Source organism: Bufo bufo, chromosome 5 (assembly GCF_905171765.1).
Source record: "Bufo bufo chromosome 5, aBufBuf1.1, whole genome shotgun sequence".
Lineage (NCBI taxonomy): Eukaryota > Metazoa > Chordata > Amphibia > Anura > Bufonidae > Bufo > Bufo bufo.
The window spans coordinates 381,130,491-381,157,361 of record NC_053393.1 but is presented as its reverse complement, the minus strand read 5'-3'; the positions used below and the strand labels follow the sequence as shown (position 1 = coordinate 381,157,361).

Here is a 26,871-nt window from a genome sequence, read left to right as displayed (position 1 = left end):
TTGCACTTGCTTGCGGATGCGAATTTCACGCAGCTCCATTCCCTTCTATGGGGCCAGCTTTGCGTAAAAATTGCAGAATATAGAACATGCTGCGATTTTTCCGCAACGCAAGAGTGATGTGTGAAAACCAACGCACATGTACACAGCATCATTGAAATTAATGGGTCCGGATTCCGTGCGGGTGCAATGCATTCACATCAGGCATTGCACCCGCGCGGAAAACTTTCTCGTGTAAAAGGGGCCTATAAAGGCGTTGGGGCATGGCACGTGGATTCAAAGAACATAAAAAGACCATGCATAACACTTAGAATTTTCTGGGAAATTTACAGTCAGCATAAAAAAAAACTGGCATTTAATATTTTTTTTTTAAAAAGTACAATATAATCCACAGAATACTTTTGATGGAGTTCATACTTTCGGTAAGAGAAAAGTTAGGTTAGGTATGCCTTTTGCAAGTTGATTAACTAAATCATCATTAGCTTACAAGAGTGCAGATTGAAACTAAAATGAACACACATACATCTACGTTTGAATGGAGAGGTAAACAGCCAAATGAAAACCCAGCTATACAGGGAGTGCAGAATTATTAGGCAAGTTGTATTTTTGAGGATTAATTTTATTATTGAACAACAACCATGTTCTCAATGAACCCAAAAAACTCATTAATATCAAAGCTGAATATTTTTGGAAGTAGTTTTTAGTTTGTTTTTAGTTTTAGCTATTTTAGGGGGATATCTGTGTGTGCAGGTGACTATTACTGTACATAATTATTAGGCAACTTAACAAAAAACTAATATATACCCATTTCAATTATTTATTTTTACCAGTGAAACCAATATAACATCTCAACATTCACAAATATACATTTCTGACATTCAAAAACAAAACAAAAACAAATCAGTGACCAATATAGCCACCTTTCTTTGCAAGGACACTCAAAGGCCTGCCATCCATGGATTCTGTCTGTGCAGCAGCAACCACAGCCTCCCAGACACTGTTCAGAGAGGTGTACTGTTTTCCCTCCTTGTAAATCTCACATTTGATGATGGACCACAGGTTCTCAATGGGGTTCAGATCAGGTGAACAAGGAGGCCATGTCATTAGATTTTCTTCTTTTATACCCTTTCTTGCCAGCCACGCTGTGGAGTACTTGGACGCGTGTGATGGAGCATTGTCCTGCATGAAAATCATGTTTTTCTTGAAGGATGCAGACTTCTTCCTGTACCACTGCTTGAAGAAGGTGTCTTCCAGAAACTGGCAGTAGGACTGGGAGTTGAGCTTGACTCCATCCTCAACCCGAAAAGGCCCCACAAGCTCATCTTTGATGATACCAGCCCAAACCAGTACTCCACCTCCACCTTGCTGGCGCCTGAGTCGGACTGGAGCTCTCTGCCCTTTACCAATCCAGCCACGGGCCCATCCATCTGGCCCATCAAGACTCACTCTCATTTCATCAGTCCATAAAACCTTAGAAAAATCAGTCTTGAGATATTTCTTGGCCCAGTCTTGACGTTTCAGCTTGTGTGTCTTGTTCAGTGGTGGTCGTCTTTCAGCCTTTCTTACCTTGGCCATGTCTCTAAGTATTGCACACCTTGTGCTTTTGGGCACTCCAGTGATGTTGCAGCTCTGAAATATGGCCAAACTGGTGGCAAGTGGCATCTTGGCAGCTGCACGCTTGACTTTTCTCAGTTCATGGGCAGTTATTTTGCGCCTTGGTTTTTCCACACGCTTCTTGCGACCCTGTTGACTATTTTGAATGAAACGCTTGATTGTTCGATGATCACGCTTCAGAAGCTTTGCAATTTTAAGAGTGCTGCATCCCTCTGCAAGATATCTCACTATTTTTGACTTTTCTGAGCGTGTCAAGTCCTTCTTTTGACCCATTTTGCCAAAGGAAAGGAAGTTGCCTAATAATTGTGCACACCTGATATAGGGTGTTGATGTCATTAGACCACACCCCTTCTCATTACAGAGATGCACATCACCTAATATGCTTAATTGGTAGTAGGCTTTCGAGCCTATACAGCTTGGAGTAAGACAACATGCATAAAGAGGATGATGTGGTCAAAATACTCATTTGCCTAATAATTCTGCACGCAGTGTACTAGCCAAATCTGACTCCTTCGATTGATCAAGTGCAATAAGTATTGTCCATCTGAACATACTCCACTGTCAGAGCAACAAAGACAAAATAAAAAATATATGGGGAGATAAATTATACCCCCATTATAGTACATCTGCATCTAAACAAGTAAAAGTACACCATTACCATCAGGGCTAAAAAAAATAAAAATAAAAATAAATACCTTTTTGGCTTCAGTTATCTGGCAAGACCGTGTTCTTCGCCGGCTGCAGGTATGGTTAGTTTTCCAGTGTTTATGACAAAATCAAATATTAATTATAATATTCTAAGTTTATCATAAATAAGTTGTAAATTGAAATTTTAACAAAATGGTTGTTTCTTTACTCCAAACGGGTCCCTGTAAGCGTATTTACACATCTTTTTTATAATTTACAGTGTAAACCAAACTGTGCGAGTATTAAAAGAGGTTGTGTCACTTCAGTAAATGGCATTTATCATGTAGAGAAAGTGAATACAAGGCGCTTACTAATGTATTGTGATTGTTCATATTGCCGGCCTCTGTTTGCTGGGACTGTTGGAGTCCGCACAGACTGGCATTTTCTCCTATAGCGTGCAAGCGAGGGCACCACTGTTTGATTGTAGGGTGGTCGGACCCCAGGATACAAGCAGTGTATAATGTGATGGAAAAATAATCCAGCCAGCAAAGGAGGCAATATGGACAATCACAATACATTAGTAAGTGCCTTGTATCAGCTTTGTCTACATGATAAAACGAGATTTTTGTGGACTCACCTGTAAAATCTCTCGCAGAGTTCATTGGGGGACACAGGACAGTGGGTATAGCTGCTGCCACTAGGAGGCGACACTAGGTTAAAAAGTGTTAGCTCCTTCCGCCGGCTATATCCCCTCCTGCCTAGAGAGAGCATATCAGTTTATGCCAAGCAGTAAGAGAAAAATAAATCAGAAATGAAATATCACAACAATAACCAATGGAGCAACACTAGGAGATGTCGCGCTCATCCACAGGAAGCCAGGAGCCTGGACCTCGCCCTGAACCTTAGGCGCACAACGGATCCCAATAAAAAGAAAGACGGTCCAGCTTCACTGAAAAATACTTGAGGCTTTATTTAATCCCGTGCAGATAAAAACCAACATACAGCAATGCAGAAAATCGACCGGTTTCGGATCACTATAGATGTGGATCCTTAGTCATGATATCATGACTAAGGATCCACATCTATAGTGATCCGAAACCGGTCGATTTTCTGCATTGCTGTATGTTGGTTTTTATCTGCACGGGATTAAATAAAGCCTCAAGTATTTTTCAGTGAAGCTGGACCGTCTTTCTTTTTATTGGGAACAATAACCAATGGGTCCGAACCCAAAACGGAGGACCCTACCAGTTAATCAACTGTCGTCACCTGCGGCAAAATTTGAAAAAAATAAATAAATAAACGGGTGGGAGCTGTGTCCCCCAATGAACTCAGCGAAAAAGAGATTTTACAGGCGAGTCCACAAAAATCTCGTTTTCTTGCTCGTATCATTGGGGGACACAGGACCGTGTGACGTTCCAAAGCCGTCCACGGGGAGGGAAGAAACCACACAACCATGGAAGACACAGTCGCAGGAGTCTAACATACCGCAGCCCACAAGACCTTGCGACCCAGAGCGGCATCTGCCGACGCAAAGGTATGCGCGCGGCCCTTGGAGAAAGGTCTTAACCGGGGCCTCTTGCGCCAGAGGTCGCTGGAAAAATATTGCAAGCGCCGACACCTGCCTCTTTAGGGAACTAAGACCAAGCCCCAAATCCAGCCCCTGTTGCAAAAAGGAGAGGATTGTGGGAAGGGAGAAACTGAGCGGAGGGAGGCAATGGTCCGCACAGAAGCGCAGGAAAGACTTTCAAGTCCTGTGATATATCTTGGACGACGTCGGCTTCCTGGCCTTAATCCACGCCGCTTCAGAATTGTGGTTTCAATAGCCACGCTGTCAAACATAGCAATTCTAAATGCTGGCGGAAGACTGGTCCCTGAGAGAGAAGGTTGTCCATGAGCGGAAGAGGCCACGGAGCGTCTCCTAGAAGAAAGGATGAGATCGGTGTACCAGGCTCGGTGCGGCCAATCCAGGGCGATGAGAATCAGGAAAAAGGGAAGCGGGCAGTGGGGAATTGGGGGGGGAGGGGGGAGACACAGCATTGCTCACCCAATCCAGCCTACTACTCACCCTATCTTCCTCCTCTTTTGTTCACCCTCCCTCAACGGGTCCAGCAGGGTCACCTCCACAGCTACTGGCACCGAAGTGGCTGGCGGGAAGCAGGGGAGCAAGGCTGTCCTGGTCGTCCTTCTTGGAGGAGCTGGACTGGGAGGGAGCCGACCCGGGAGAACAGGGAGGCCAAGTGGCCCTGTTCCCCCAGCCTGGAAAGGAAACGAATAAAAAATAGCAGAATTGATCCTGCAGAGCAGGGAGGTCTGCCTCCTACGACACTAAGCTAAAAGACAGATATGCTCTCTCCAGGCTGGAGGAGCTGACACGTTTTAGCCTAGTGTCGCCTCCTAGTGGCAGGAGAAGCTATACCTACGGTCCTGTGTCCCCCAATGATACGAGCGAGAAAACGCGATTTTTGTGGAGTCGTCTGTAAAATCTTTCTCGCCGAGTTCATTGGGGGACACAGCTCCCACCCGTTGTTTTTTGTTTTTAATTTTGCCGCAGGTGACGGCAGTTGATTAACTGGTAGGGTCCTCAGTTTTGGGTTCAGACCCACTGGTTATTGTTGTGCTATTTCATTTCTGATTTCTTTTCCTCCCACTGCTTGGCACAAGCTGCTATGCTGTCTTCAGGCTGGAGGGGATATAGCCGGCGGAAGAAGCCAACACTTTTTAACCTAGTGTCGCCTCCTAGTGGCAGCAGCTATACCCACTGTCCTGTGTCCCCCCAATGAACAGCCAGAAAGAGATTTTACACCCCTTTTAATGAATACTTAAAAGGACATATGCGCCTCAAGAAGCAATGGGGATGTTGCCTTTACTCCTAGAGGTTCTGCTCTCTCTGCAACTGCTGTGCCCTCTACACTTTGAATGACAGAGCCAGGCGTGATGACTTTTACAGTGCCTGGCTCTGTCAAAGTGCAGAGAGCGTAGCAGTTGTAGAGAGCGCAGAGCCTCTAGGTGTAATGGCAACGCCCCTTGATGCTCAAGTTTTATAGGTACAAATATGCTGACAGATGCCCTTTAAAAAGTACAGTGCTCAGATATCATTTCTAAGTATACAATGCATATATTTTTTTTAAACTAAATTTACATACATAAGACATTTAAAGAACACTGTACGATAGCCCAACATGTACCTGCTGCATGAAGCCATTGGACTTAGAACATCGTCCTTTACAACTGACACCTGAAAAGCAAGAGTGTACCTTTGTTTTATATTTTGTTAAACCTTTAAAAAAAAAAAAAATCTCTGCTTACTACCAGTTCATACAGATTTTCGACACTACTGCATAAACTGACTGCTATTTCTACTACATACCATTTTTTGTTAGTCCAACATCCCACTACTCCATTGTTTTATTTATTGCCCAAAATTAATAAAAATGTACAATGTCCACCAGGTAGGCCCATAGTTTCTAGCAGGGGGTCTTTATTGAGCAATGCTTGGATTTTCCTGGATAAAATATGACAATATGCTACAAAAGCAAAATCTTATATACAAGATACCACAGACTTCCTCAAAAAATTAACTACGGTTGACATACTGGAGGGGGCCATTTTGGCAACCTTCGATATTGTCTGCCTGTATACCTCTATCCAACATTACTTAGGTATGACAGCTGTTAGGGAGGCTTTGAATACTTGTGATTTTACTCCAGAATGCAGCAATTTTGTTTTAGCTTTGCTGCATCTGATACTTAATTATTTTTTATTTAGAGATGCCTACTACATGCAAATACGGGGCTATATAATATCTCTCTCTATATACACACACACACACACACTAATAGAGATATAGATATCTATATATTTCTATAAACACTGTTCTGCAAATTCAACTGTAAGCAAATCTTACCTCTATATCTGATGGAGACTCGGATGATTTTGGAAAATCAAAAATTTCAACTGCTTTCCTGAAAAAAATTTGACTAAGGATTAGATACTTTAATTATTAATACAGTACATGTACATATAACAAATATAGTATATCGTTGTATAATAAACTGCTTTTTGATTGCTCATCGTTATCCTTACTTATTCCACCATTTTTAATGCATTAGGGTTATTTCCTGGTTTCAAAGAAAATGTGTGCGGTCCTAAAGTAGAATCCACTTGTGGATCACTGCTGTCAGGCTGCAATATATTTTCCGACCTGCGCCTTTACATGACATTTGAAAGCAATAGCATATATAAGTGCAGCCCGGCAATTAGCTGATCCCACGATGGACTGCGCCATGTACGTGCAGAGTTAAAAACATCTAACCCAATTAAATCAAAGTTTAAAAATTAACATTGATAGAGAAAATGTTACTTTTCTGCTGGCTGCTGCTTCAGGGGATGCCTTCTCGTTTCACTAGTAGTTGATATTGAATTCTGAAAAAAGCATAGAAAAAAACACAAAAAAAACAACATTATAGCTAATTAAGGATTAAACCGGAAAGAGACACAAGACCAGTTGACAACACAATTAGGTGTTAGTGTAAACGAAAAAAAAAATGTTTTGTGGAAAATCTGAAACAAATCTATGGCAGAATCTGACTATACTGCCACAGATTTGGCTATGGACTTCAGCTAAATTTACAGGCTGCAGATTTTGGCTACATGCACACGAACGTTGTTCGTTTCAGTGTCCGTTCCATTTTTTTGCGGATAGGATGCGGACCCATTCATTTCAATGGGTCCGCATCAGTATGTCCGTTCCTTAGCCCCGCAAAAAAAGATTGAACATGTCCTATTCTTGTCCGTTTTAGGCATTGTTACAATGGATCTGCAAAAAAAATAACGGCAGGCATACGAATGTCATCCGTTTTTTTGTGTGGATACGCAATTTGCGGACCGCAAAACACATACGGTCGCGTGCATGTAGCCTTAGTTCACATGTTGCAAATTTCTTGCAGACTTGCAGTGAGGATTCTGCAATGCAAACGTGCACCAAAATGCATTACAGCACATTCGATGGTATTTTCTGATCCCCGTATACATGCTGAAGGTTTTTTATTTTTTTTAAACAAGCAGATTTAATTTTAATATTGGGTTTTATTTTATTTTTTTAAATACTGTAATTTTTTGTCCCCTTACAGAACTTGTACATGCGATCATCTCATCGTTTATTCCATGGACTGTAATAGAATACTATTGCAGTCTATGGGATTTTCACAGGCTGCCCGATAGGCGATGCCTCAGACACAGTTTCCCAGGCAGTTTGATATGATAGCACTGGGAACCTTTGCAAGGCCCAAGGTAGTCAAAGCAACAGATCAGAGCCTTGTGATTTCGCGATTGGATGCCCCCTCCCTCTGTCTAACAGCTCATCACTGAGGGTCTGAGAAGCTAGACGCAGGTTTCTTTTCAATAGACAAACCCATTAAAATTATGTTTCTAGCATATACTGTAGGGCTAATGCGGTGTGAAATGCTCCCAACATTTATAGTGATCATGTCTATAGGTTATAATTGCCATATAATAATTGTATTCCACTGTTCCCCCACAGTGTTACAGCAAAATGTGGCCACAGGAAGAAAAAGGCGCTCATAGGGTAAATAAGTTAAAAATGAGCCAGGAAGAGTGGTACTGCTCACCTGTTGCTGTTGCACCTATTGTTCAGTGCAACTGAAATGAAGGTGAATAAGAGTGATTACGTCTCGCTGGTTGGTGCTGCCGACTGCGTCCGCGTTCACCTTTGGCGGGGGCCAAGCCGCCGTCTGGGTCAATGAATGAGGTATATTTCCACTGGACTCGGGGGTCGAGTGGAGGGGTGGACCATAGGCGCAAAAACGCAACCAGAGTTTTTACAAACCAATATTTGTTTGTAAAAACTCTGGTTGCGTTTTTGCGCCTATGGTCCACCGCTCCACTCGACCCCCGAGTGCAGTGGAAACATACCCCCAACAGTGTTGAGAAGCACAGTTGACTAAGGGCTCCTTATTAGAAAAAAAAATATTACGGTATATACAGCAATATAATGTACAAAAGCAACCACTAGAATAGAACCCATTTGATGTTGTCTTCAAGAGCTTAGGCAATATTTCTCAAATGAACAGAGCTTTAGCAATACATCTACTGTAACAGAGTATAACATCATACCTTGCTAGAAACCTCAGAAGGTTTATTCTCTTCAGTGAACTCCAGAACCCTATAGACAAATGTTGCTTGCGATCAATAATGGAGTGACCTCAAGCCCAGATAACACATTATAAAATTCTAGCAAGTTACCACATTTTTTCAGTTTCTAATATGTCACTATTATTGGTGAAATGTTTATCAACCATGTAGTAGCTTGGTATGGTGTATCACCACTAGAGAGCAGACTAACATTTAAAACCAAACTTCCTTACTTTTTTGCGAGTACAAAGACGAACGTTTCCCAGATGCAGTTAATGCAAATACAACATAACCCAAAAGGCCCTTTTACATAGACTGATATAGTGGGCACGAGGAAGTTCATTCCTGATCATTGCCCCGATGTTAACTACACGGACATGAAGCAATGCTTGGTGATGTATGGGTATGACCAATCTTTGGGCAGCAAGACCCTATTTTTTACCGCAGCTGACAAACAAGGATCTTGGGTTCTGCAGGAAAGATGCACATTTGTCGGTTGATTTGCAGCACTTTAGTACGGCTAGTTATCGGGAACACTCATTCATACGAGTGTTCCTGATAATTGCTCCAATTGTTGGCCTGTGTAAAAGGGCCCTAAGTTTCAGTGAGATGCGTTTTGTAACAAAATGTCAATATCTCACCTAGCGGTATCACTGACAACTGAGGCAGACTCTTGTTCCCCAATGCAGACTACTTTTTGACAATCTGGAAGCAAATAAGGATTAACAAAAAAAAAATAATTATTTTTTTTTTTATATACTGGGAAGTTTTTTTTTTTTTTTTTACATTTTTCAAACTTCATATAAAGAAAAAATATTAGCTGCAAAATGACTTGTGGAAGATAATTAGAAGAAAAAAAAATAATCATTTGAAAAGAAATTAAAAAAATTAAATTAAAAAAAATTAAAAACACAAAAAACATATGTTCCTCACCCCCCCCCCCCCCCCATCGAAACACACAGTAATAATAGTTCCACTTTTTAATTAAATGTATGTTCTTAAAACTTTTGAATTGAAGATCACTTCACAAGCGGCATATAGAGATTTTAGAACACTTGCATTCTTGTTATACAGCACCTGAATCTAGAGCGGTCAGCTCCTCCCATGACACGTTACAGGATCAGTATAGAGTCAGGGAGCACAAATATCAATGGCAAAAAAATAGAAAATACACAGTATACACTAGGAAATTGTAGAATACATCATACATACCTGTCAAACCAGCTTGTAATTTGTCAGTTTGCTGAGGTGATTCAATATGCACTTTCTGCACAGTGAGAAAAAAAAATAAAAATAAAATAGTATACAATAAAAGTTGCTTTACGTCCTTTACAGGCCGATTATACTAATATGCTAGCAGCACACTTTCTAAATTTTAATCACATCAACCTTGTATATAATCACCTGTGTGAACTATCCAACTGTTTACTTTAAAAGGGTTTTTAAATTTCCAACCCAGCCTGTGGAAATATTCATACTCCCCATCTGACTTAAGTGCCACTTGGAGACATGTCGCTGCTGAGGCCAGTCATTGGCTGCAGCAACGCATGTGACCTCATCCATACAGAAGTTTACAGAAGAGGACAGGGAGACCAGTGAAGACAACCAATGAGCCAGAATAGAGGAGTGGGAAGCAGGCACGTATGAATTCCTCCACAGGTACTGCAGGCTTGGAGGGATGAAGGAGATAAAAAAATAAAAATCACACACACAAACGCACATACTGCCTGTCCAAAAAAAAAAAAAAAAGTTGCCATCACTCTGGAACAGGGTAAATCTGGACTCAGACCACATGACCTCCTTCCATTGCTCCAGAGTCCAATCTTTATGCTCCCTAGCAAATTGAAGCCTTTTTTTCTGGTTTGCCTCACCGATTAGTGGTTTTCTTACGGCTACACAGCTGTTCAGTCCCAATGCCTTGAGTTCCCTTCGCATTGTGCGTGAGGAAATGCTCTTACTTTCATAGCCCTGAGTTCTGTTTTTCTTCAATTTGATTTCACCAAACGTTTAAGTGATCGCCGATCACGATCATTCAGGATTTTTTTTCCCCCGCCACATTCCTTCCTCGAAAACTATGGGTCCCCACTATCCTTCCAGTTTTTAATAATGCCTTGGACAGTTCTTAACCCAATTTTAGTAGTTTCTGCAATCTCCTTAGATGTTTTCTCTGCTTGATGCATGCCAATGATTTGACCCTTCTCAAACAGACTAACATCCTTTCCACGACCACGAGATATGTCTTTCGACATGGTTGTTTAAGAAATGAGAAGCAACTGATTGCACAAGTTGCTTCTAAATAACTTATTGCCAGCTTAAAGATAATCGCCCATGCAGTAATTATCCAATAGGAGGCTCCCAACTATTTGCTTAGTAAAATCCAGGTAGCGATTTTTTTTTGGACAGGCAGTGCATATATCCTAAGGACAGATCATCAACCTAGGTTTCAAACAGTTGATCAACGGAGCTGGAAGTCAGACCCCCACCAATACATTGATGACCTATCCTAAGGTTTGGCCATCAATATTTAAAAAGGGTCACTGCATGATCTCTATTAATTTCTATGGGAGTTCTGAAAAGGAGATTTTTGTACAACTTACCAGTAAAATCTCTTTCTCGCTCTTCATTGGGGGGACACAGGAACCGTGGGTATAGCTATGTCCTCAAGGAGGCGTTGACACTAGATAAAGCTGTTAGCTCCTCCCCTGGCAGCTATATCCCCTCCAGCCTGGAGAGAGAGCTTCAGTTTGTGCACAAGCAGTAGGAGACGCAAGCCAAAGAAAAAACATGGAACACCAACCATGCCAAAAGACCCAACTGGGTTCTAACCAGCAACTGCCACAACTGTGGCCAAAAAACAATACTGGGTGGGTGCTGTGTCCCCCAATGAAGAGCAAGAAAGATTTTACTGGTAAGTTATACAAAAATCTTTTCTCACCCATATTCATTGGGGGACACAGGAACCATGGGACGTCCAAAAGCAGTCCACAGGGAGGGAAAAACCACAGACCCATGGAAGCAAGCGTCCCTGCAGGCATCTAAGAAACGGACGACTGCAAGACCATGCGGTATAAGGCAGCGTCCTCTGATGCATAAGTATGCACCTGGTAAAATTTTGTAAATGTGTGTAAGGAGGACCAAGTAACCGCCTGACAACTGTGCACCCGAAGCGCGATTCCTCCGAGCCCAAGAAGCGCCCACCGCTCCGGGCGCGGTATGCTTCAGCACTTGCAGATCAAATCCAACGTGCAATTGCCACCTTGGAGGCCGCCAATCCCTTGCGAGGACCCACCGGACGACAAAAAGGGGTTCCGTATGCCAGAAGGGACTGGAGGCTGCCAATAATGATCAGAGCCCTCACAATGTCCAATGATGTAACTCCCTTCCCTAGGGTGTGAAGGAGAGGGACAGTGAAGGAAGGACAATTTCTTCATTGATATAGAGGTCAGAGACCACCTTCGGGAGAAAGAAGGAATGGGCCGGAGAACCGCCTTATCCTTGTGAAGAACTAGGAAGGGTTCTCTGCAAGAGTGCACCCCCAACTTGGACATGCGTCTGATGAATGTGATAGCCACAAGAAAAAACTACCTTCTAGGACAGGAGCCGGAAAGAGATCTCCCGCAAGGGCTCAAAGGGAGAAGACTGGAACGCTGAGAGAACTATATTCAGATCCCAAGGCGGAAAAGGACAGTACGGAGGAACCGTATGTGCCACTCCCTGAAGGAAGGTTTCTTTGGGCACCAGAGGACGCTGGAAAGCTGCCCCAGGATAGAAGCGCCAATACCTGACCCATCAAGAAACTAAGGGCTAAACAAAGGTTCAACCCTAAATATAGAAAGGATAGGACCGTGGTGAGAGAAAAAACGGAGTGAGGGGATGTCCCGGCTTTCACAGAAGCCCAGGAAGGACCTCCAGGTCCTATAATAGATCCTGGGCGATGCAGGCTTCCTGGATGACGTCCGCCGAAAACCCTCTCCACATCAGAATGTTTTAATAGCCACACCGTCAAACCAAAAGACCCTAAAATGCTGATGCAAGACCGGACCCTGTGAAAGAAGGTAGTGTCTGAGTGGCAGTGACCAAGGGACGTCTCCTAGAAGGAGAACGAGGTCGGCGTACCACGTGCGACGGTGCAGAGCTACGAGGATTTGTCGGAATGCCCTCCATCTTGATCTTCTGTAGAACCCTGGGTAGGAGGGGGAAGACACGTAAAGGAGGGAGAACTCCCGCCAAGATATCAGGGAGTCCATGCCGCATGCTTCCGGATCTCTTGCTCGGGAGAGAACGATGGGAAGCTTTCGTGTAGATACCGTTAGCACACCCGGAACCAATGGAAGGATTCCCTGTAGAAGGAGGGATGTGGTGGGCGCCACAGCCCACCAATCGGGACCGGAGCGTGTCTGGAAATGGAAGCCACAAAACTAATACCCCGTGCAAATGCAGATGAGGGAAAGGTAGTAACGTAGGAGCTACCAAGGCTTGCGGGGGGCTATGAACCATGAGCCAGAGGGGAAGAAGACAGGAGAAGAATGTGATAGGTCTAAGCCTATTCCCAGTCTGAGACCGGTGCTATACAGACTATCCGTGGAAGCCACATACCATACTGCTCCAGTTAAGTGTAGAGCTAAACTTAAAAACTCTACCTGGAAGGGCGCTGAACAGGAGCTGCCAAGCTAGCGCCAGGGTAGGACCCCTACCTGAGGGGGATGTCCCACTGCAACGACCATGAACTCGAGCATTACCGAAAAACTGCACCTGTGTAGGAGAACGCGCTGTAGTAGCTAAACCAGAGTGCCAGCATAACCACTTTCCCAAAGAAGGAGTGGTGGATAGAGAATACAAAGTCAGTGAAACACTCGACTTGCTGGAACGTACTCACCATATATGTGCAATGGTGTACGCACTACGCATTGATGCGGACAATATGACTGACTGGAACAATGGAGGCCCATGGAGATGGGGGTCTCTAGGACACATAAGTGATGCTAGGAAACCCCCTGAGAAGACAGAGGATGTTATAATCATGCGCAAACCAGCACCAAAAGAAAAGGATACAATGAGGAATAGCCACCGTATCCACTGGCGGCACCCATATAGCACCGGGCACCCGTGAGTACCGACTGTTGCCACACCCCCTTGTGAAATAAGTGAAGGCACCTAGAGCCGTGGTGCAGTTGAATTGCAGCATCTGAAGATGTTTAGTTATTTCCCCGCTAGTGGATGACTTGTGGAAGGGAGTATTGCAACAAGAAGCACAGTGATGTGCAACACTCCGCCTATGGAATCATAGCGCGACAGTCGGGACCGTATTCAATGGTAGTGCAATTACCCTACCTATGGAAGGTGGAATGCATACGGCAAGTACTTAAGCCAGTGGCAGGGAAAATACTCCACCTACGAAGGGGGGCGAATGCCCACGGCGAGAACTAGTGCATATGGAGAGTCCTGTACCCCGTGGGAGTGCAATTATTGCACCTAAGGGGGTAATGCATACAGCACACATTGTAACCAGTGAGAATGTCATCGCGCCACTTAAGGAAGGGGCTAATGCATACGGCAGGTACTGAACCCAATGGAGATGCAATTCCGCCACCTACAGAAGGGGGAATGTATATGTCTTATTGGTATTGTACTTAGTCCACCTATGGCAGGGGACAATGTATAAGGCAAGTACTATATCCTGAAGTAGTGCAGTTACTCCGCCTAATGAAGGGGGTAATGCATACGACAAATACTGCCGGCCACCGCAGACGCAATCTAGGTAGATTGCTTCGGACTCGTGTCAGGGTCTGAATCAGGGATTTCTGTATTGCGCAGGTGGAGAATTATCAACCAAACTGCCCCAGAGGACGGATTGGAAATCCTTCAGAGGTCTTTCACTGGATTGCGCAGGTGGAGAATTATCAACCAAACAACCCAGAGGGTGGATTGGGAATACTTCAGCTGTCCTCCACGGGATTTGCAAAAGTGGAGAATTATTAACCAAACGGCCCCGGAGGGCGTATTGGGAACTATGAGAGGTCCTCCTTATCCGAAATAGGACACGGGCCCAGTCTGACAGGGTGGTCCTGCAGTGATGATGGCTGAGGAGGGGGACCCGTATAGACGCACTTTTTTTTTAACTGAAACTAGGATCCCAGCCTCAAGTGAACAAGAGGCAGGAAAGGGGTTAAATTCCTCCACATTACAGCACACTGCACTAGAGGTAGAACCCCAGATAATCCGTGCTGGCCTAAAGAAGTGGCTGGCCAGGAATGGGTTAAGGCTGTCTTGAGCAGCAGATTTCTGGGGAGGGGGAAGTAGGGTGGGAATAATTGCTCCCCCCCAACCAGGGGACGAAAGCTGCACCCCAGCAGGCTGCGAAACGGCGATTCAAAGCCCCTGCGCACAGCCGATCAGGTGCACCGGCCGGACGCGGACGGGGGCGTCCACCCGGCGGGCTGGGCAGACAACAGCACGGGCCAAAACACAAAAGCGGTGCGCGGCGGTGAGCACCCCGGGGCGGCGCGCCCAGCGTCCGCTCCTGAAAGGGGTGGATCATGGCAGTAGGTGTGGGGGAGCGGGAGCCTCCTCCGCTCCCCTCTCTGCATGTCTGACCATGCGCTCCCGGTCCACAGCGGTGCGCTCAGCCTCCCGTTGTTAGAACAGCACCCGCCAGGGGGTCCCATGCATTAAGCCCCTATGTGCCGTTGTAGAGGATGAGTGAGAGGGAATGGCTTCAGGGGTCCTGGGCTACGCTAAATGAAGCCCTGTGCCTGTTAACCCCTGAAAACTATTGCCACCAACGATGGAGGGAGGGAGGGGGAAGAGGGTTAAACATACTTGCCTAGTCCCATGTACTCACCTCATCTTCATCCTCTTCTCTTCTCCTGCCGCCATCTTCACCCTTCCTCTTCTCCAGCAAAGTCACCTCTTCAGCTACTGGCACCGTAGTGGCAGGACGCTGGAATAGGGACTTGGATGGGTGACCCTTCTGCTGTCGGAATGCACCAATGCAGGGGAGCCTTGTCTTCCTGTGGGGACCAATGCTTTCCCACCTGAAAAAGAAGGGGGGGAAAAAATAAAATTAAAAAAATTAAAAATCTTCAGGAGCTACCGTGCAGAGCAGGGAGGTCTTGCCTCCTATTGACACTAGAAAAAACTGAAGCTCTCTCTCCAGGCTGGTATGGGTATTAGCTGCCAGGGGAGGAGAAAACAGCTTTATCTAGTGTCAACGCCTCCTAGAGGACATAGCTATACCTATGGTTCCTGTGTCCCCCCAATGAATATGGGCGAGAAAAAAGCCAAGCACTGGCTCTGCCATCTCTGGCTGTCCCACAGAAGTAATCGGGGCGGTGTCCAGAGTTACGCGGTGCACTCCATTCAGTTCTAGTTTACTTCCGAAAATAGTCGAACACACTCGCTCAACTACTTTCTGAACTCCCATAGAAATGAATCGAGAGCACGGTGTGCTCTCCTTGGTTTTCAGGGTCCATTCTGCAGAGAGGTGCCACCAATGTCTCAGATGAGACAACCCCTTTAAGTCCCAGAAAACCCATTTAAAAGGTAGCTGTATCGTACTACTATTGGGTTACATAAGACATGGGAAACTTACAACAGCATTTCATATGCCTGTCTAAAGTGTGAAGATGTAGTTTCTGATCATTTGGACTCCATTTTGTATTATATGTGTTCTTATGAAAAAGGACAACGCTTTTAATTAATAATAAAACATTACAAAAGCTGGATACCTTTGCAAACAAAATACCAAATGGTATGATGTGCATGGTAAACTAAAATACCACATGCACTCCATCTATGTCTGCTATGAGTAAGCATAGATTTGCACTATAAATTTATGATGTTATAGTAAATCTGTCCATCAGTGAGAGGACCATTAAATAAAATATCCATGTAAGGCCATGTTCACACTGTTTTGACACTGGAAATGTGCGCAGATTCCGTCTCAGAGTTAGTGGTGGATCTTTATGTCCTTTTTGTGCACATTCCCAGCTATAAACCGCCAGCCGTATAAATAATCACATGGCCTCACATTAAAAGCAATGAGAAGAGGACTACATGCAGAAATTAATACATGGCAAATTTCTGGTGTCAAAAAAGACAAAGTGTGAACTGAACCTAAAAACATTTGACGTGTGTACAAGGAACAGTACAAATGTTACAATAGTAAGCAAATACACCTAAAAACACATTTTTTTTTTACACAAAACAATGGCAAATATTTCTAAAATTGTATCCAATATGACAACAAAGTCCGTCTTCATGTGGCATAGACACTACACTACAGCACTTTATCCAGTTAAGGCTAGTTTCACACATGGAGTTAATCGCATCCGACATAGCTAGATACTGTCATTTCCTGCCGGAAACCCACTGACTATAATGGTCCAGCCGAATCCTGGCACCAATGCCGGATCTGAGCCGGGTCTGTCCCTTTCTGGCTACGCAGAATACAATGAACTCAGACCAGATGTTCCGGCAGAGTATTTTATGATGAAATTAGTGCTGGTGTGAAACTAGCCCAAGTCATCTGGGCCTGCTGATTTAAAACAAAGATCTTCACAAGTGATTCGTGAGTGCCCTCTTTGTACATCCTGTACTACATTTTTCAGCTTTCTTTGGTTTTCTGTTGTCAGGGTTGAAGAGCAGGAAAAACTTAGTGTGGTCAGTTAAAGATGTTATAATGTGGTCATACCATTTGAAGATCCTCTCCATACGTTTTAATAGCAGCATTTTGAATGTCATGCTCAAGTTCAAATTTTATCATGATGCATTTGATCTCCTTGTTATCGATACAGTGAGGGATCTGAAGGTGTATACTTAAGAGTTTCTTCCCACTGCATTCTAAAAAAAATAAGTTTTTCACTTTTATGACAAGTATATTGAGGTTATGCAAAGATTCAATATTTACAGTGATAATATAGTGTGGACCCTCCTTGACAGCTTCTGGGAAAGTTCTGACTGTTGGAAACCCATTATTTGCCTAATCAGTGCTTGGAGTTTATCCATTCAATTTCTATGTTTTTTTGACCACCCGCTTTTTGAAGATTGACCATGGGTTCTCTATGGCATTGAGATCTGGAGAGTTTCCCGTGCGTGGTCCCAACATATGAATGTTTTGTTCACCAAGCCAATTAGTTATCACTTTTAAGAGATAAACTAGATAGACAGCAGCTCAACCGATCTGAGAAATTATGGTTCGGTGCACTCCCCAATGTCGATGAGGAAAAGACAATAGAAATTATTGGGGGGCACTCACCTATTCAGTACTGCATAGAATTAAAATAATATATATAAAATATTGAATTTATTAACCACTTCACATATGGGCCATTTCCACCCTCCTGACAGAGCCTAATTTTGCAAATCTGACATGTGTCACGTTATGTGGAAAACACTTTGGAATGCTTTTGCTTATCCAAGACATTCTGAGATTGTTTTCTGGTGACACATTGTACTTCATGACAGTGGTAAATTTGAGTCTATATATTTCACCTTTATTTATAAAATAATCCAAAATTTACAAAAAAATTCTATTTAGAAGCAATTCTTAAAATTTTTAAGAAAATTTCCAAAACCCACTTTTTAACCACCTCAGCTCCCCTAGCTTAAACCCCCTTAAAGAGGACCTTTCACTTGTTAAAACTAAGTATGCTGCCATGGAGAGCGGCGCCCGGGGATCTCACTGCACTTATTATCCCCGGGCGCCGCTCCGTTCTCCCGTTATGCCCTCCGGTACCTTTGCTCCTTAAGTTATAGTAGGCGGGTCTTCTTTTTTCCTGTGGGCGTCTCCTTCTCCTAGGCTGTAGCGCTGGCCAATCGCAGCGCACAGCTCACAGCCTGGAAGAAAAAAACCTCCCAGGCTGTGAGCTGTGCGCTGCTATTGGCCAGCGCTGCAGCCTAGGAGAAGGAGACGCCCACAGAACAAGGGAAGACCCGCCTACTATAACTTAAGGAGCAAAGGTACCGGAGGGCATAACAGGAGAACGGAGCGGCGCCCGGGGATAATAGTAAGTGCAGTGAGATCCCCGGGCGCTGCTCTCCATGGCAGCATACTTAGTTCACATAGTTTTTACAAGTGAAAGGTCCTCTTTAATGACCAGACCACTTTTTACAATTCTGCACTACACTACTTTCACGGTTTATTGCTCGGTCATACAACTTACCACCCAAATGAATTTTACCTCCTCTTCTTCTCACTAATAGAGCTTTCATTTGGTGGTATTTGATTGCTGCTGACATTTTTACTTTTTTTGTTATTAATGGAAATTGACCGAAATTTTTGCAACAAAAAAAAAGACATTTTTCACTTTCAGTTGTAAAATCTTTCAAATAAAACTACATTTCTATATAAATTTTTCTCTGCATTTATTGTTCTACATGTCTTTGATAAAAAAAAATGCAATAAGTGTATATTTATTGGTTTGCGCAAAAGTTATAGCATTTACAAACTATGGTACAAAAATGTGAATTTCCGCATTTTGAAGCAGCTCTGACTTTCTGAGCACCTGTCATGTTTCCTGAGGTTCTACAATGCCCAGACAGTACAAACACCCCACAAATGACCCCATTTCGGAAAGTAGACACCCTAAGGTATTCGCTGATGGGCATAGTGAGTTCATAGAAGTTTTTATTTTTTAAGTTAGCGGAAAATGATTTTTTTTTTCCTTACAAAGTCTCATATTCCACTAACTTGTGACAAAATAAAAACTTCCATGAACTCACTATGCCCATCACGAAATACCTTGGGGTGTCTTCTTTCCAAAATGGGGTCACTTGTGGGGTATTTATACTGCCCTGGCATTTTAGGGGACCTAAAGTGTGAGAAGAAGTCTGGAATACAAATGCCTAAAAAATGCCCTGTGAAATCCTAAAGGTGATCCTTAGAATTTGGGCCCCTTTGGGCACCTAGGCTGCAAAAAAGTGTCACACATGTGGTATCGCCGTACTCAGAAGAAGTAGGACAATGTGTTTTGGGGTGTATTTTTACATATACCCATGCTGGGTGAGAGAAATCTCTAAAAGTCAACTTTTCCCATTTTTTTTATACAAAGTTGTCATTTTAGAGAGATATTTCTCTCACCCAGCACGGGTATATGTAAAAAGACACCCCACAACACATTGCCCAACTTCTCCTGAGTACGGCGATACCACATGTGTGACACTTTTTTGCAGCCTAGGTGCGCAAAGGGGCCCAAATTCCAATGAGAATCTTTTAGGAGGGCATTTGGATTCCAGACTTCTTCTCACGCTTTAGGGCCCCTAAAATGCCAGGGCAGTATAAAAACCCCACATGTGACCCCATTTTGGAAAGAAGACACCCCAAGGTATTCCGTGAGGGGCATGGCGATTTCATAGAAGTTGTTTTTTTTTTTGGCACAAGTTAGCGGAAATTGATTTTTTTTGTTTTTTCTCACAAAGTCTCCCTTTCCGCTAACTTGTGAAAAAAAGTTGAATCTTTCATGGACTCAATATTCCCCTCACCGAATACCTTGGGGTGTCTACTTTCCAAAATGGGGTCATTTGTGGGGTGTGTTTACTGTTCTGGCATTTTGGGCGCGGCTAAATTGTGAGAAACCCTGTAAAGCCTAAGGGCTGTTTCACACGAGCGGATGCTGTGCGTGACATCCGCTCCGTGAATGACAGCCAAGACCCGATGCAGACTGCAGAAGCACGGAGCATTAACATGACTGATAATGCTCCGTGCCTCTCTGTGATCTCTTTACTACAAAATCACAGTGACAACTTTATCTCACTGTGATTTCGTAGTAAAGAGATCACAGAGAGGCACGGAGCATTATCAGTCATGTTAATGCTCCGTGCTTCTGCAGTCTGCATCGGGTCTTGGCTGTCATTCACGGAGCGGATGTCACGCACGGCATCCGCTCGTGTGAAACAGCCCTAAAGGTACTCGTTGAGATTTTATTTTTTGTCACAAGTTTGTGGAATATGAGACTTTGTAAGAAAAAAAAAAAAGAAAAAAAGAAATCAAATTCCGCTAATTTGCGACAAAAAAAAAAAATTCTATGAACTCGCAATGCCCCTCAAAAGTGATCTTTTTATAGCGCCGCAGCGATTTTACGGTGTTTTTGCAGTAATCAAAAAAAAATTCTGTCACTGCGGTGGGGCGGACTGAACGCAAGTGTGCGCACAAGATCAGGCGAACACTGCGTTTTTTGTAGAGCCTATAGAACATGTCCTATTCTTGTCCGCAATTGCGGACAAGAAAAGGCATTTTCTATATAGTTCTGGCAATGTGCGGATCCGCAAAATGCGGAAAGCACATTGCCGGTGTCCGTGTTTTGCGGATCCGCGGTGTCCATGTTTTGCGGATCCGCAAAACACATACGGACGTCTGAATGGAGCCTTACAGGGGGGTGATCAATGACAGGGGGGTGATCAGGGAGTCTATATGGGGTGTTCAGGGGTTAATAAGTGACCGGGGGGTGTAGTGTAGTGATGTTTGGTGCTACTTACAGAGCTGCCTGTGTCCTCTGGTGGTCGATCAAAGCAAAACGGACCACCAGAGGACCAGGTAGCAGGTATATTAGACGCTGTTAACAAAACAGCGTCTAATATACCTTTTAGGGGTAAAAAAAATAAAAATAAAAAAAATAGCATTTACAGCCTGCCAGCGAATGATCGCCGCTGGCAGGCTGTAGATCCACTCGTTTACCTCCGGTTCCTGTGAACGCGCGCCCCTGTGTGCGCGCGTTCACAGGAAATCTCGCGTCTCGCGAGAGGACGCATCGGCACGTCCAGGAGGAATAACAGGGCCGCCGCCAGGTCGCAATCCTGCGTATGGCGGTCCTGAGCTGGTTAAGGACCAGTTCAGGTCTGAAGTCACTTTGTGGGGCTTACATAGTGGGAAACCCCCCCATAAATGACCCCATTGTAGAAACTACACACCTCAAGTTACTCAAAACTGATTTTACAAACTTTGTTAACCCTTTAGGTGTTCCACAAGTATTAAAGGAAAATGGAGAGCCAAACAAAACTCAATATTTATTACCCTGATTCTGCGGTTTACAGAAACACCCCACATGTGGTCGTAAACAGATGTAAATGCACACCGCAGGGTGCAGAAGAAAAGGAACGCCGTATGGTTTTTGGAAGCAGGATTTACCTGAACTAGTTTCTAGATGCTATGTCTCATTCAAAGACCCCCTGATGCACCCTTACAGTAGAAACTCCCAAAAAGTGACCCTATTTTGGAAACTAGGGGATAAGGTGCCAGTTTTGCTCTATATTAAATTTTTTTGTGAGGCAAGGTAACCAAAAAATGGCTGTTTTTATTTTTTATGACATAAAAAAAAAATTATGTTTTTGTGTATCCATTTTCTGAACGCCATTTTTTTTTACCTTTTTCTGCCGATCGTCTGGTGCAGGGGCTCGTTTTTGCAGGAAGGGTTGACGTTTTTATTGGTACCAGTTCTTGGGTACATGTGATTTTTTGATCATTCATTATTTCACTTTATGGGGAAAGGGGACCATAAAATTGGTTGTTTTAGCACAGTTTTTATTCATTTATTTTTACAGCGTTCACCTGAGGGGTTAGGTGATATAACATTTTTATAGAGCAGATGGTTATGGACGTGGCAATACTTCATATGTATACTTTCTTATTTAAGTTTTACACAATAATAGCATTTTTGAAACCAAAAAAAATTATGTTTTAGTGTCTCCATAGTCTGAGAGCCTCAGCTTTTTTTATTTTTTTAAGGCCTCTTTCACATGGGCGTTGCGGGAAAATGTGCGGGTGCGTTACGGGAACACCCGCGATTTTTCCATGCGAGTGCAAAACATTGTAATGCGTTTTGCACTCGCGTGAGAAAAATCGCGCGTGTTTGGTACCCAAACCCGAACTTCTTCACAGAAGTTCAGGCTTGGGATCGGTGTTCTGTAAATAGTATTATTTTCCCTTATAACATGGTTATAAGGGAAAATAATAGCATTCTGAATACAGAATGCATAGTAAAACATCGCTGGAGGGGTTAAAAAAAAAAATGTTTTTAACTCACCTTAATCCACTTGTTCGCGGCCCGGCATCTCCTTCTGGCTTCATCTGATCTCTGTGCAGCAACAGGACCTGTGGTGACGTCATTCCGGTCATCACATGGTATGTCACATGATCTTTTACCATGGTGAATCAGCATGGTAAAAGATCATGTGACGTACCATGTGATGACCGGAGTGACGTCATCACAGGTCCTTGAACTATAATTAATGCTCACCACAGGTCCTATTCAGTAAAGGGGACAGAAGCAGATGCCGGGCTACGCGATCAAGTGGATTAAGGTGAGAGAGTTAAATGATTTTTTTTTTTTTTTTTTTTAGACCCCTCCAGCCCTATTTTACTATGCATTCTGTATTCAGAATGCTATTAATTTTCCCTTATAACCATGTTATAAGGGAAAATAATAATGATCGGGTCTCCATCCTGATAGTCTCCTAGCAACCATGCGTGAAAATCGCACCGCATCCGCACTTGCTTGCGGATGCTTGCGATTTTCACGCAACCCCATTCATTTCTATGGGGCTTGCGTTACGTGAAAAACGCACAAAGAGGAGCATGCTGCGATTTTCACGCAACGCACAAGTGATGTGTGAAAATCACCGCTCATGTGAACAGCCCCATAGAAATGAATGGGTCAGGATTCCATGCGGATGCAATGCGTTCACCTCCCGCAACGCATCCGCGCGGAAAACTCGCTCGTGTGAAACGGGCCTTACAGATTGTCTTAGTTAGGGTCTAATTTTTTGCAGGATGAGGTGATTGCTTGATTGCTACTATTTTGGGGGGCATACGCCTTTTTGATCGCTTGGTGTTGCACTTTGTGATGTTAGGTGACAAAAAAATGGCTTTTTCTGGCACTGTTTTATTTTTTTACGGTGTTCATCTGAGGGGTTATTTCATGTAATATTTTTATAAAGCTGATTGTTACGGATGCAGCAATACCTAATATGTATACTTTCTTTAATTTATTTCCCTTTAACACAATAACATTTTTGAAACCAAAAAAATGATGTTTTAACCCCTTCAACCCCGGGCCTGTTTTCACCTTCGTGCCCAGGCCATTTTTTGCAAATCTGACATGTGTCACTTTATGTGGTGATAACTTTAAAACGCTTTTACTTATACAGGCCATTCTGAGATTGTTTTCTCGTCACATATTGTACTTCATGACAGTGGTAAAAATAAGAAAAAAAATGTATTCATAAAAAAATACCAAATTTACCCAAAATTTTAAACAATTTGCAAATTTCCAAAATTTCAATTTCTCTACTTTTCTAATAGATAGTGATACTATTTTTGAAGGTAATTACTTTACATTGCCCATATATCTACTTCATGTTTGGATCATTCTGAAAATGACATTTTATTTTTTGGGAACGTTAGAAGGCTTAGTAGTATGGAAGAAAATCTTGAAATTTTTTGGAAAATTTACAAAACTCACTTTTTAAGGACCAGGTCAGGTCTGAAGTCACTTTGTGAGGCTTAAATAATAGAAACCACCCAAAAATGACCCCATTTTAGAAACTGCACCCCTCAAGGTATATAAAACTGATTTTACAAACTTTCTTAACCTGAGGCTGGATCTCCTCGGCTCCCGTAGAAGGCAGTTCCCGATTCAGTGCAAGGCATTGGGCAGCCTCTGCACGGCATCGGGCTGCCTTGTGTCGCATCGGGTCCCCGCCACAGCAGCGCAGGGACTCTATGCTCTCCCTCACCCGACACAAACCTTTTCTATGTCGCGGTCAGCGCGGACCGCGGCATAGAAGGGGTTAATCCGCAGGCATCGGCTTTTACAGCGATGCCGGCGGATACAGCAGGGGCCCGGCTACCACGGACTGCCGGGCCCCTGCAGAGATCGTGCCCGCGATTTTCTTATGTAGGGGCTCATTTTTTGCGGGATGTGGCGACGATTTTATTGGTACCACTTTGTGGGACATACGCCTTTATGATCACTTGGAGTTTTGCACTTTTTGTGATTTAAGGTGACAAAAATGGCTTTTTGTGACAGTTTCTATAAAAAAAAATTATGGTGTTTATCGGACGGGGTGGATCATGTCATTTATAGAGCCAGTTGTTACGGACGCGGAAATATCAAATATGTCTACTTTATAAATTTCTTTCCATTTTAATTTTTTTTTTTTAATTACTTAATTTTGTCTTTTAAAATGTGAAACTTTAAAAAAATAAACACTTTATTATTTTATTTTACACTTTGCATCCCCCATAAGGTCATACAAGACCTCTGGGGGACATTTGCCTTCACTTTTTTTTCACCATTGATTTCTCCTGTAACAGGGTAGCCCCAGTTACAGGGGAAATACAGTCCTCATAGAGGCTGTACAGCCTCAGTGCAGGGCTGATCGAGGTCTGTAGAAGACCCGACAGCTCCTGCACTCTCCCGGCCCCGGCGGTCACATGGCCATTGAAGGAGCAACTGAAGTAACTCCGAAACGAGTTTGGTAAATACATTATTAGCAGGGAACTAGCGGTAATGATTACAGACTACAACCTCTAATTTGGGCAAGATGGACGGTCCATCCTGATATGTTGGTAGCGATAAGCACCGCAACATTTATCATCAGCAAATCATCCTCCTGTGACTAAATAGCGCTACAACCGCAGCATTCACCATCTACAAACAAACCAGCCTCCTGTGATTGAATAGTGCTACAACTCCTGGCCACGTGAGGAGACACGTGACAAGCCGGTGTATTAAGCAGCAAACACACAGTGAGCCTACTTACGTACGGATAGGAGATACAAGCCTCCCCAATGGGAGTGGTCACTTATCAATAGTGCCTTAGAAAGCACTTGTTAGTAAGAGATTATCCATCACTGCAAAGTCTCGATATAGTGATTTAAGAAATACTAACCATTGCTTGATATAAAGAGGATCTTCAATTGCTCTCCACCACTTAACAGACATTGTTGCTCTTTATATACAATTATAAATGGTTGCCAAAATTCATACAGCATATAGACCTATATAACAATGCCATTTGGAGTTCTAAATAGATGCTGTATCTGCGATCAATTAATCATGATCTGATAGCAGACCCAATATATATTGGAGCACTGCATTGAACAACTTGGACACGGCAAACATAGCTATATTGTATTTTATTTTTGAATTATTACAATTTTCCAACTGCTCATTTATTTCTATTTTTATTCCAATCAGCTGATCTACTAGAGACAATTATATTAATTGGGGTCTATATCTCATATATATAAAAATGAGTTTGTCTGTCTGTCTATACGTTCTTTATGCGCGACTGGACCGATCTTCACCAAATTTGGCACACAGATACATCAGGTGTCCAGGAAGGTTTTACCTTTAGGCCTCTTTCACACGGGCGTTGCGGGAAAATGTGCGGGTGCGTTCCGGGAACACCCGCGATTTTTCCGCGCGAGTGCAAAACATTGTAATGCGTTTTGCACTCGCGTGAGAAAAATCACGCATGTTTGGTACCCAAACCTGAACTTCTTCACAGAAGTTCGGGCTTGGGTTAGGTGTTGTGTAGATGTTATTATTTTCCCTTATAACATGGTTATAAGGGAAAATAATAGCATTCTGAATACAGAATGCTTAGTAGGTGATCAATTGAGGGTTAAAAAAAAATAAAAAAATTAACTCACCTTCTCCTCTTGTTCGCGTAGTTCCCGGTCTCTTCTTTACTTCTTTAATGATGAGCTGTGGGCTAAAGGACCTTTGGTGACATCAGATCACATGCTCCAATCACATGTTAAATCACCGTGGTGATGGACCATGTGATTGGAGCATGTGATTTGACGTCACCACAGCTCCTAGCCGGTAGTTCATCTTTTAAGAAGTAAAGAAGAGACCGGGAACTACGCGAACAAGAGGAGAAGGTGATGCGGCACCTGAGGGGTTAATTGTGCGGATCAAAGCCCCCTGTAAGAGATCGGGTGCTGCCAGGCAGCAGGGGGCAGTCATGTACACAGTTCTTAGTATATTCTAACTTGAAGCGTCCCCATCACCATGGGAACGCCTCTGTGTTAGAATATACTGTCGGATCTGAGTTTTCACGATATAACTCAAATCCGATCGGTGATGGGGACGCTTCAAGTTAAAATATACCTTCGGATTGGAGAAAACTCAGATCCGATGGTATAATAGGGACTCCTGACTTTACATTGAAAGTCAATGGGGGACGGATCCGTTTGCAATTGCACCATATTGTGTCAACGTCAAACGGATCCGTCCCCATTGACTTGCATTGTAAGTCAGAACGGATCCGTTTGGCTCCGCACGGCCAGGCGGACACCAAAACGACTTTTTCCTTCATGTCCGTGGATCCTCCAAAAATCAAGGAAGACCCACGGAAGAAAAAACGGACACAGAACTTCGGAACCCATTTTTGCGGACCGCAAAAAAAAACGGTCGTGTGCATGAGGCCTTAGGCTGGTGTTTCATAGGTCACTATTAAAAGGAAGTCTGTCACCAA

At 43.4% G+C, this 26,871-nt stretch overlaps 1 protein-coding gene across 1 annotated transcript in view; it reads right to left on the bottom strand.

Moving 5' to 3' along the window:
• Positions 1-26,871, bottom strand: part of SYCP2L (synaptonemal complex protein 2 like) — a 102,100-nt gene that overhangs the window by 34,466 nt on the left and 40,763 nt on the right. Inside the window, exons 11-18 of the mRNA XM_040432502.1 lie at positions 17,081-17,229; positions 9,601-9,655; positions 9,030-9,093; positions 8,371-8,419; positions 6,599-6,660; positions 6,143-6,200; positions 5,424-5,473; positions 2,307-2,349 (exon numbers count right to left, since the gene is read on the bottom strand). Of these exons, the coding sequence (XP_040288436.1) occupies positions 2,307-2,349; positions 5,424-5,473; positions 6,143-6,200; positions 6,599-6,660; positions 8,371-8,419; positions 9,030-9,093; positions 9,601-9,655; positions 17,081-17,229 (530 nt within the window). The remainder of the gene's footprint in view (positions 1-2,306; positions 2,350-5,423; positions 5,474-6,142; positions 6,201-6,598; positions 6,661-8,370; positions 8,420-9,029; positions 9,094-9,600; positions 9,656-17,080; positions 17,230-26,871) is intronic.